This window comes from Cydia splendana, chromosome 19, assembly GCF_910591565.1.
Source record: "Cydia splendana chromosome 19, ilCydSple1.2, whole genome shotgun sequence".
NCBI lineage: Eukaryota > Metazoa > Arthropoda > Insecta > Lepidoptera > Tortricidae > Cydia > Cydia splendana.
The window spans coordinates 3217599-3229656 of NC_085978.1; the positions used below are offsets into that span (position 1 = coordinate 3217599).

The window sequence follows — 12058 nt, forward strand, 5'->3', positions numbered from 1 at the left end:
GTGTTTAGATTGAAATTATTGGATGCGTGTCCGTTCGCCGCTCCGGTGTGCGACCGGGACGTCGCTATGTATATAAAAAGCGCATAGCGCTGTCTCGCTAACACATCGGAGCGCTGTGATAAATTGATAACCGAGTAATCCCGTGAAACCGCTCAAGCGTCCCCTTGGGTACCTTATGCGTCTGCGGTGAGACTTAACATATTCATTATGTATTACGGTAAATAAATAAAGTGTTGCTTTCATACAGTATTGTAGCGAATGTGATGTGCTTTGTGAAACAAAACATTGTTTTTAGTCAGTTAAACAAATTTTTAGTCGCTATTGGCGACGGGCCCGAAACATGTCGCCAATAGCGACTAAAAATTCAAGTGAGTGAAACCGTTGTTGTCTAAACGGTTTAAAATATGTCTCACGAAAGTTTGATTTTAAACAAAACACTCTAGGATTATTGCACTACTGGAACATTCTACATTCCTGGAACTAGTCTAGACAGTAGACCGATCGAAACACAGAACACGTAATTAACATTGTAGAAACTGTAAATTAATTAGTAATGAAGGCAAGCGTAACGGAACGGATAGATCGAGTGTAAGTATCCAAGTAATAAGCTATCACATTCACCGGCTAACTTAGGATATCTATTTATTTGCTTCTGCCCGTTTCGTTTGCGTCGAATGATGATGATTGATAAAAACTATCATATGTCCTTTGCCAGGCCTCAAACTATATCCATACAAAACTTCATCTAAATCGGCTCAGTGGTTTAAGCGTAAATTCTACATCATTCGTGTATACCTTATTTTCTTTTCCACGAAATATCCGGGAAAAGGCATTGCGTAAATGATTTCTGATTATAAAAAAATAAAGGAAGTAAGGATTAGTACGGCTACCACCAGTTTTGACATTGACATAACGCTCACGTTTACGTAACTTACTTTCTATGCATCTCGCTCGTACTCGCATATGCGAGCAATAGTGCAAGCGAGATGTACAGAAAGTAAATTACGTAGACGTGAGCGTTATGTCAAATTTAAAACTGATGGTAGAGGCTTAGGAAGAGTGACAGTAAACCGTATTGCAATATTCGCGTGTCATCCTCGTCACCTAAATGAATTATAAACCCAGTATGCCCAGATTAGATAAACTGTGTTTTATCCAGTTTTATATGTATAATAGGTACAGTATACAGATAAAATTTGACTACATACCTATTTACAATTCAATTCAGTTATTTATTTAATTCGAATACAGAGATCCATAATTTTTAGTACAACAAATCTTACACGAGTATCGCCGGTGCTAGAGTCCGCATGAAGGTAACTATGATTAATTCTGTGACTGCACAGATTTGGACGTCAAAACTTAACATAATAGGAAACGACATATTTTCATTAGGAAATTGACTTTAGTGATGTTGACACTTCCACACTTCAATCATAGGTACTGTTGCGAAATTGATTTTTGATTTTGGATTTTGATAAGGGTTTCTTGAAATTCTATGTGACAGTTATAAAATAATTTGATGGAAATGATGGAATAAATAATAAAAATGCCAGGTAATATATATTCCTAATTTCCACATTATTTAATATACAGGGTGATTTCGGGGTCGTGGAGCAAGAGAGCCAGACATCATACAGAATCCAAAGATGAGCCTAATGATGTAGTTAATTATTGTTTATCACCAATAATGATGATTATTTTCCAGATGACAAGTAGGATAAAACATTTTTGCATACATTTTGGTGACCCTACTCAATGTGACGTCTTGTCGCTTTCCATACAGCGTATGTCAAAAGTCATAGGGTGACCATAATTACTTAGTATAACATTAATTTTACTTGAAAAATAAGAATAATTCAAGTAATTATCTTTTAATCAAATACTACCATATGATAATGTGGATCATTTACAGAGTCAGAAAAAGTGGTTCTGGATCACGACCCCGAAATCACCCTGTATATTTGATGCAATCCTTCTATAAAAATTTCTTACATAGCTTGATCGTTTCAAATATCTAGAGAGATCTGTAGACACGTAATTTTCGTTAAAACTTTCGTAAGTTCTAAATCCCTTCCACATTCCATTCGTTCCGGAATCAATTCGAATTTCCTGTGACGGCACGTGACCTAAAAAGTTAATGACGTCACATTTATTGAATGAAGTCACAGTGATGACGTGAACGTGTGAGTAGGGCGAGTAAACAAACCAAAGCTTTGCCTTTGACGGCATATTAATAAATGTTTCGTTCAGGTAATAAACTGACGTTATTTTATGTACATATGACCCGTGGAAACAATATAAGTCTTTTCACATCAACAATTCAAAAAGCGGCCAAGTGCGAGTCGGACTCGCCCATGAAGGGTTCCGTGGCAGCAAGTAACATAATAAAATTGCGGTTTACGATTTATGGCGTATTAAAAAAAAAACTACTTACTAGATCTCGTTCAAACCAATTTTCGGTGGAAGTTTGCATGGTAATGTACATCATATTTTTTTTTTAGTTTTATCATTCTCTTATTTTAGAAGTTACAGGGGGGGGGGGGGGCACATTTTACCACTTTGGAAGTGTCTCTCGCGCAAACTATTCAGTTTAGAAAAAAATGATATTAGAAACCTTAATATAATTTTTTGAAGACCTATCCATAGATACCCCACACGTATGGGTTTGATGAAAAAAAAAATTTCGAGTTTCAGTTCTAAGTATGGGGAACCCCCAAAATTTATTGTTTTTTTCTATTTTTGTGTGAAAGTCTTAATGCGGTTCACAGAATACATCTACTTACCAAGTTTCAACAGTATAGTTCTTATAGTTTCGGAAAAAAGTGGCTGTGACATACACGGACAGACAGACAGACAGACATGACGAATCCATAAGGGTTCCGTTTTTTGCCATTTGGCTACGGAACCCTAAAAAGGGCTTTTTATTCCCCGCTAGGAGGGATCAAAGTGGCACTTTTCTTCCCTGCTAGGAGGGATCAAAGTGGCACTTTGCTTCACTGCTAGGAGGGATCAAAGTGGCACTTTGCTTCCCTGCTAGGAGGGATCAAAGTAACACTTTTCTGTTCAAGGACACTTTTTTGCATTTTTATGCACATTCTTTTTTTAGCTTTAATAATATTTTTAATCATCATAATTACTTCATAGGTGATGTGAAAAGCAGTATGTTTCACATGGTAGCAAAATTATTTCCGATTCCATCTTGGGCGTAAAACACTTGAATCCCTCACTACGCTCAGCATTCTACTTTAGAATCCTTCGCTTCGTTTAGGATTCAATGTGCGCTCTCGCCGTAAATATGTAATTTTGCTCCCTTGTGACACAATCTACAATTGTCCTTTATTACACCTGCATGAAATAAAATTTTTTTTCGAGCAATTGTGATGAAAAGGAAATAATTACCAAGTGCACTGAATGTAATTACTTTAATGCGTGAACTTGATTCATTAGCTACCCGCTGAGCCGGATTAATTCGTCGCGATTAATTAATTGAACGGTTTTTAATTACTTTTAGCGGTTGCGCAGTCACACTCATACTATGCTTTTTTATATATTTTGGTAGTTGTTCGATCTTCGAAGAAATCTGCCAGTTTTTCGCAATTTTGGTCAAGGCAAAGGATGCTTACACATGTATCTACGTTTTAGTCTAGAAAGTCGTTACGTTTAGGTCTAGAAAGGTCAAATTTTGTATGTGATCATGAAAAGTCACTTGACTGGGTATGCACAATTTGCACATATACATATAGTTTGTCAAAGGACTGTCTCATTTCAATCATAGACAGAGAGAATCATACTATCTTTGTCTTACACTAATAGGTACTAGCACCCAAAAGAAAAGGATGAGTATAGTTTTCCTGTGGTTCTTACTGACTGAAAATTGGTTTGACCAACTATGTATTATTTTTCCTTTACCCCCATAAAAATCATGTTTCAATATCCAATCCGATTTTATACCGAGTTAATAGGGGTTATTCAAAGGTGTATGTGAAGTCCCCAATCCGCATTGGGCTAGCGTGTGGACTATAGCCCAAGCCCTCTCGCGCGTGAGAGGCCCGTGCCCAGCAGTGGCACGTTTATAGGCTGAAATTATTGTTATTTTTAATAGGCGGTTATCACACTGGATGCGATTCGCACGTCGCTCCGATGTTTGAGCGAGACATAAAGTAGCCATCCGCCATAACAACCGAAACTTTTACAAACCGTTTTTACCTGTTAAAGCGGTTACTAAATTCCTAAACTTATAGAAGACACGTACCTATCGTGGGAAGACCACACGTGGTCGCCGAGGGATATATGAAGTATATAAGGATCGAATACTGGCGATAACTGGGTCAAAGTCGATATTCGACGTATCTTCTACGTACTGGTCAAAAATATTGGTGCGATTTTGTACTACGAGTACCTATATACAAGGTGGCTAAAAAATTACTGAATTCCTGTTGCCAGTGAGGCTTTGGGATTATACTGAGCAACTTTTACTATGGGACCAACTACGAAATCACGAAAAAAAAAAACGGTTGCACTCCGGGAGTGCCGACAGAAGTGAAAACTCAATGACTAGTCCAAAATGTCTGCAGCACTATGTATAATTGACCCATCCTCCTTTCTATTGAAAAACTAGTTCCGAAATTGCTGGCCAGTGAGCTTAAAGGAGCCCACTGATTAACAGTCCGCCGGACGGTATCGGCCTGTCAGTTGTTCGGAACTGTCAAAATTTTGTTCTAACTGACAGGCCGATACCGTCCGGCGGACTGTTAATCAGTGGGCCGCTTAAATTTGTAGCGTTAATTGTTTAAAATTCGAATAGAAATTGTAAAGTTACCTTGCAGACCTCGCATCTAAATATATGGTCATGATATTTTGAATTTTATTCACCAGTACTAGAGTTCACTTTTATTAGCGATTTCATCAAGATGTAGCTTTATTGAATTATATTTGAGTGCTAATATAAAGTTAGAATGTAACTGTGAGATCCTCGTATTTCAGCCCGTACAAGATTAGAACATTGAGCTTTATTGCTTAATATAAAAGTCAGTTTTAAATAATTGACCTGATTATGATACGTTATGACTAAAGTTCTTTGGTGAATAAAAACGAAACAGCAGGGGTTACGCCTTACGCGTTACGCCTTAGGCGTTACGCTTTACGCTGTCTCGAGTTTAACATTTTTTCCCCACCTCAAAAAGTGCACAGCGCCGCTAAGTTCTCACTTCAAAAATTATCCTCCCATAGAAAATGGACCCGCGAAAATGTATCAAAACAGCCAAATTTTTTTTCGCGAATTTGGGGTTTGTCCCATAGTAAAAGTTGCTCAGTATAATCCCAAAATCTCCCTGGCAACGGGAATGCCTTTATTTTTTAGCCACCCTTTATATTTTTGAGTGATTTAATTTACTAGGGTGAGGGCTATAGTCATTGGCCTTTCCATAGCAATTGGCCACTTTTAACAATAAGACTTCTATTGCCTTGTTCCTTTCTGTCTTATGGAGTGGCCAATTACTATGGAGGGGCCAATAACTTTAGCAGTCTCCCTACTAGGATTTTTAACTTTTCTTGCAACCCCAATTCAACTACATATTTCAGCTTTTTTATTTGAAAAATAAGTAAGTAATATATTTTTCTTAATTGGCGCATTTTATTTTAAATTGGCGCATTCGTTGATCTGGCCCCTGGAGTACCGCGGCGCGGACGCGAAATCACGTCGGTAGAAAAGTTTTACAAACAAAATGCATGATTAATTGATTAGCCAAAAATCCCTGTAATTTAGAAGTTTTTGACATTGTATATGGCTGGGACTCGAGGAGTTAAAATAAAGCGCTGCACAAATTTTCATATATTGTACTTTATTCGTGAAGTTATCTATGAAAAGGGACCTTATTGTCAATGGCGCTTACGACATTATCAACGATGCTCCGATATAAATACAAACCCGCGCGACGCTTTGCGGCGTAAGCGCCATCGACAATAAGGTCCCTTTTCATAGATAATGCCCCATTTTACCATTCATTGTAGAATTGATGACGAAGTTTAGACTGCAATCTGTAGTGCATGCACTTGCACATGCTTTGCACAAATAATATGAAGTAAACCACATATTGTCTCATTATTACAGTATTTAATATCACACACAAACATACATTGGAAACATAATCATTGTAGTATAATATAGTATTACTTACCATTTTTGATACAATTACAATCATTGTACATACATATTCTAAAATGTACGTATACAAAATCTTTGTTGTTAATTTAGTCCTAACTACTTATATATCTCGAGGATTTAACAAATGTAATAAAATCCGCATACAATATATGTAGGCTATGTAGCTTTTATTTAGTTTGACCCTTTTGTTGCAATTGAAAAATAAGTAAATATACACGAAAAAAAATTAAGTTTATTCATGACTATATAATAAGTGGATAATTGTGTAAATATGATCTTACATATCTTCATTTCATTAAGAGATTCAACGCATATAAATATTTGCCAAAATTGAACTTGGAGATGTGGCCTTGGCCTACGGTTGACGTAATCCGTTGCGAACTTCGTCCCATTGCCTGAGAACTACAACATTTGTATAGAACTCGATCCAAGCAATGTCAGCGTACAACGTCAACCGGAGACCACGGCCGGCACGGCCTAAGGGCTCATTTAGACGGTGCGAGAAGTCGCATGCGGTCGGTTGAATTGGACGTAACCAACAGTCCGCAATGTAACTAAAATCGCATGCGAGTTCGCGCGCCGTCTAAATCAGCCTTAGGCTGTCTTTTCACTGAGGCGTAAACGAGTGGGGATGAGAGGAATCAACCTATAGCATTGGTTACATGCCTCTTCTCCGCTCCACTGGATTAAAACACTTTCTTTACATTGGATGCGGATACGCACGCCGTTTCTGTGTAAACGGTATATCGCTATATACGTGCACAGCATTGTCTCCCCCCCAAAACCTGCACCAGCAAACTCACAGCTCCTGTGCTTACAATCCACCATCTTTTTCCAGATATGCGCGCTAGCCAAGCAACTAGACATGTCAGAACGCCAGGTCGAGCGGTGGTGGCGCCTCCGTCGCTCTCAGGACAAGCCTTCCACCCTCGTCAAGTTCTGCGAGAACGCGTGGAGGTGTACCTTCTATCTGTACAATTTCTCCTTCGGACTGTTCATCCTATGGGACAAGGATTGGCTGTGGGAAATAGATAATTGCTACATCGACTATCCGCATCAGGTGAGAACCGTTTTGTAAATGTTATAATATCCACTAGCCTTAGTAACTTGCCTGGAAGGTCCTGGGTTCAAGTGACCATCTCCCCAACAAAATGGAATTTCAGAGCGAGGTAACCATGATGTAACAGTACAAGCTTTCTATCTTCGTCAAATTCTGTGGGAACGCGTGGAGAAATACCTTCTAGATAGAAGGTACAGGGAAGGTCTAGGTAGGCAAGGTAGGATAGGAGGTAGATGTACAGCTTTTTCTTCGAAATGTTCATTGCTAGCCGATAGGCCATGAAGGCCTCTAACTTGTCTTTTATCTTGTCTCTGCCTGCGCATCTGAATAATCTGATGGACCTGAGTTCAAGGGGATGGTTATTAGACGGGTGAGATCGACTCCTGAACAAAATGGAAGTTCAGAGCGAGGTAACAGGATAAGCCCTCACCCTCGTCAAGTTCTTCGAGAACACGCCTCCACCTTCTATCTGTACTCTGTACAACTTTTTCTTCGGAATGTTCATTCTTTGGGATATACTAGATTATTATTACATCGGCTGTAGGAGATAGGTTATGGCTACATTGGCTATCCTCATCATGTGAGAACTCTTACGAATGATACGAGTAAAATATCTGCATTGTAGAAGGTAGTGGTAGTGACCCTGCTTATAAAGCTTTTGGCCCTGAATTCAAGTTAGATGTACGGGTTGAAATCACTCCCGATCTAAATCGTATTAGTTCATAATATTTAGTAGTATAGTAGCCCAACAAACCTTGTTCCTGTGTGTGTTCAAAGGTACTGTACGTGTACATTTTTAGAAGACATTCGGGGCAAGCATCTCACAGAATCAGCTGGACAGACAGACGGACGGACAGAGGAGTCTTAGTACCCAATAGGGTCCCGTTAGTATCCTTTGGGTACGGAAACCTAAAAAGTTATGAATTGATGATGAAGAAAATCGTTTTATACAGACAAAAACTTAAGACGTTTTCATTTTAGACCATTTTATAGCAGACGGTATAAGGTTGAATCAATGAAATACGATTGCAACCATAAAAACAACAGCCAATTGGGTATTATAGTTGGTCAAATTTGTCAGTCAGTAAGAACCAGGAAAACTATACTCATCCTTTTCTTTTGGGTGTTAGTACCAGGGCCGTCTTAAACTATGCTGGGGTGCTGGGCACATAAGTATTTGGGGCCCTTTTGGAAAGTAAAGAAAGCTAATTAAAGTAACATATTTCTACTATGATCTTCTATTTTTTTTAAGGGTAATCAAATATACTATTACTGTCTGTCCTTCGGGGCCCCCTGAGGATGGGGGCCCTGGACACGGGCCACGTGTGCCCGTATGGTAAAGACGGTAATGGTTAGTACTAGTGTAAGACAAAGATAGTATGATTCTCTCTGTCTATGAATGAAATGAGACAGTCCTTTGACAAACTATATTAAAATTTAAATGAAATAGCCAGCTGGTAAATTATTCTTGCATATATATTTACCTATTTTGTTGATATTTTTATCATAATGCGAATGCGTAGCGGCTGACCTTGAGTCGGGATTCTTATATCAAAAACAAACGTTATTTGTATACAGTATCATTAATTGACAGTTCGTGAATCTTATAGCCAAGCCATAAGACCTATCATTCGTCAGTTAAAAATGTTGTTAGTACTTTTGCACTGAATCAATATTTTTGACGGTTTCCTAGTCTAGTCGGTAATGACTACTAATGACTCTGCCTAATGTATAATTGTTTTAATCATAACCGATTAATTTTTAACCGGTTAATTTTAAATAAATCTTCTATAATTAATTACTATGAAATTTAATGAACAGTCTGATAAAGTTATATTATAACGACAATTAAATTAAATTAGTTACTAATTTATTTGTAAACAAGTGATTCATAGTCGTACAATTTATACTACGCACTAAAAACATCGCCCGATAAGTTGATAATTTCAATATCAAAAAAATAACATACCTTAGAGTCTACTACGAAGTGAATCAGCTAATACTAAGTAAGATAAGCTTATATCTGTTTGTAAAATGATAATAATGGTGATTATTTGAATTGAAATTTATGATTGCTTTATAATATTGACTTAAAATCACTTAGTAACACAATCGGAGTATGTCAAGTGTCGTATTGTTGGGATTATTGGACACAGCAGTCGCACTGGACCGTTTTTTTTTTAATATTTCGTCACAGAGAATTCTTTGAATATGGACTTTTAAATTCTATTTACTTTTATTTACACATGCATTTTTTTGTGTTCAGTACAAGAAAATGATTACCTATAGTATTTGTTAAAGTAGGTAAATAAGAACAGTAGCCGTACTATATTCGTCGGCACCGTCATCAGCTCTCCGAACCACCCACATGTCCGATATGTTTGAGATAAGCTCGATTTCAAAGAAATAACTAATTTGTACAGCATGCAATCTCTCACTTAGGGCCACTTGCACCATTCACTAACCCGGGGTTAACCGGTTAAACCTGGAGTTACCATGGTTACCAGTACAACATGACACTGGGTTAACGGTTTAACCGGTTAACCCCGGGTTAGTGGGATGGTGCAAGTGGCGCTTAGTAATGATAGGCTGGTATTGGATTGATTCGTTGTACCGTCGCCATCCGATATATCAGAGCGGTCGAGGTGCTCACAAATATCGGAACACGTCTCTATTATCTGACGCAGGGATCGGATCGGAAACCGGTATTTTTTGTATGGAAACGAAAACGGTATTATTTCGTTCTTTGTTAATTATTTAATTGGGCAATCTAATAATTCGAAGTTGTTACCTAAAAACAAACTGAGTCCTTTTTAGTACAAAATAATTCGAAATATATGGTTATTTCGAAGTTTTTGCAAAAAACCGGTTGCGATCCCTGATCTGACGGCGACTGTACCTACTATAAAAGCGTTTGTATTTATCGTTTTTAAGTGATATATTTTACCAGGGATGATAAACGCTACTACGAAATTAAAGACTTCCGCTGAGGACTTAACTCGGAATATCGACAATCAGAATTTCATTATCTGCCTCTATCGCTCTTACATATTCAAGGCATAGAGAAGCAAGTAACGAAATTTTAGTTCGTCGAAGATCGTTCGTCGTGAGAAGATGTTCGGGGTAGGCCCTTGGGTATGGTCAGTAATCTCAGTGTCATCAAACTCAGTGACGTAGTGTGAACCATTCTAGCCGTGAGCGTTAACTACATCGGCGAGGCCCTTTTCAATGTGTTTCCCCAAAGTAATAAAAAGCTTGGCTTTGACTGCGAAAATAATAGTATATTTGGTACCTAAACTGATGTATGGAGTGAGCACTCTATTCTTACTATATTTCTCTATGCTATAACTATTGCAACTACTAAATTTGAACCACCCACATTCCAGGGCCTAACGAACGACGTGTGGTGGTACTACATGATCTCCTCAGCCTTCTACTGGTCGCTCACCATGTCCCAGTTCTGGGACGTCCGTCGCAAGGACTTCTGGCAGATGTTCGTCCACCATCTGGCCACCATCATGCTGTTGTCCTTCAGTTGGGTCTGCAATCTTCACAGGATCGGGACGTTGGTGTTACTGTCACATGACTGTGCGGATATATTTTTAGAGGTACGTAATTTTTTTAGCTGTGGTGGTCTGACAGCGATGGATATATAATATAGGTCAGTTCAAAGCGTTTCGCGGAGATCTATGATTTGTCGTTGGAAAAATAAAATATACTTCTGTCGAGATGGTGATAAAAGTAGGTGTCTGTACTGTATAGAAGTAAAATAAATCTCGAAATTGATTTAATGAGTTTTTAAGTACATTTTATCTATGGAATGTCTTAAATATTTAGGGCTGATTTAGACGGCGCGTGAACTCATATGCGATTTTAGTTACATTGAGGACTATTGGTTGCATCCAATTCAGCCCACCAATCAAATACCGCAATGTAATGAAACTCGCATGCGAGTTCTCGCACCGTCTTAATCAGCCTTTAAGAGACATGCTAGAACAAAGAATCTAACAATGTTATTATTTTGTTCAAAATATGTCATTCATTTTTGATTGAACCTATAAAAGTCCTATTTATGAATGGTTGGAAAATCTTCACTCTCATTCTCATAATAGAAGAGTAGCCTTCAGCCTTGTAGCTATTTACATTAAGTACATAAGTAAAATTAAGAAATATGGTGTATAAAAAGTGTAGGTACATGTTAAATAGAATAAAAAACTTTATTTCTGCACTCTCTCCTCATCTTTTCTCAAATAAGCAAGTATGGTTCCTTCTGAAATGTAGAAGAGCTGTTTTAATAGCATTTTCTTGGTCTATTCGCTTCTAACACTTTTTAATACACCTTGTATAAAATAAGCTAGTACCTATAAATAAGCAACTGTTGTGTTTAAACAGACAAACACAGACTTTACCCTTTCAGGACATATTTAGAATAGATCATTCATATACCATTACCGTTTTATGGAATGCCGAATGGCCATAGCAAGTATCCACCAGAGGTCGAAACCGGTTTTTAATATTTTGAAGAAAAAAATTGCCTAACTTAGTGTTCCACTGCTAGCCTCACCCTGTTTCCACTCGACCCTGTCATTTGTACTCCACCAATCCGGATAGAATGCGTTCTAGTCTTCCCGCCATCTCCTTTTCGGTCTGCCTGCACCATCTATTGTAATCCGTGGGTCCCACTTGATAACCATTTTGGGCCACAATTCCACTGTATGCGGCAGACATATCCAGCCCATATTTAAACTAACTTCATAAAAACTTTCCATCCCATTTCAAGATTTGTTTTACTCTACAAAATAAATTATCAAAACCAAAAAATGTCGTTAACC

The 12058-nt window shown here is 37.9% G+C and overlaps 1 protein-coding gene and 1 long non-coding RNA gene across 5 annotated transcripts in view; both read left to right on the top strand.

Moving 5' to 3' along the window:
* The window catches only part of LOC134799942 (uncharacterized), a 55237-nt gene that overhangs the window by 30755 nt on the left and 12424 nt on the right, over positions 1-12058 (top strand). The window lies entirely within an intron of this gene.
* LOC134799891 (ceramide synthase 6-like) overlaps positions 1-12058 on the top strand; it is a 36674-nt gene that overhangs the window by 19971 nt on the left and 4645 nt on the right. For all 4 annotated transcript variants that reach the window (XM_063772315.1, XM_063772318.1, XM_063772316.1 and 1 more), the window contains 2 exons: positions 7005-7226; positions 10613-10834. In XM_063772315.1, coding sequence (XP_063628385.1) covers positions 7005-7226; positions 10613-10834 — 444 coding nt within the window. The remainder of the gene's footprint in view (positions 1-7004; positions 7227-10612; positions 10835-12058) is intronic.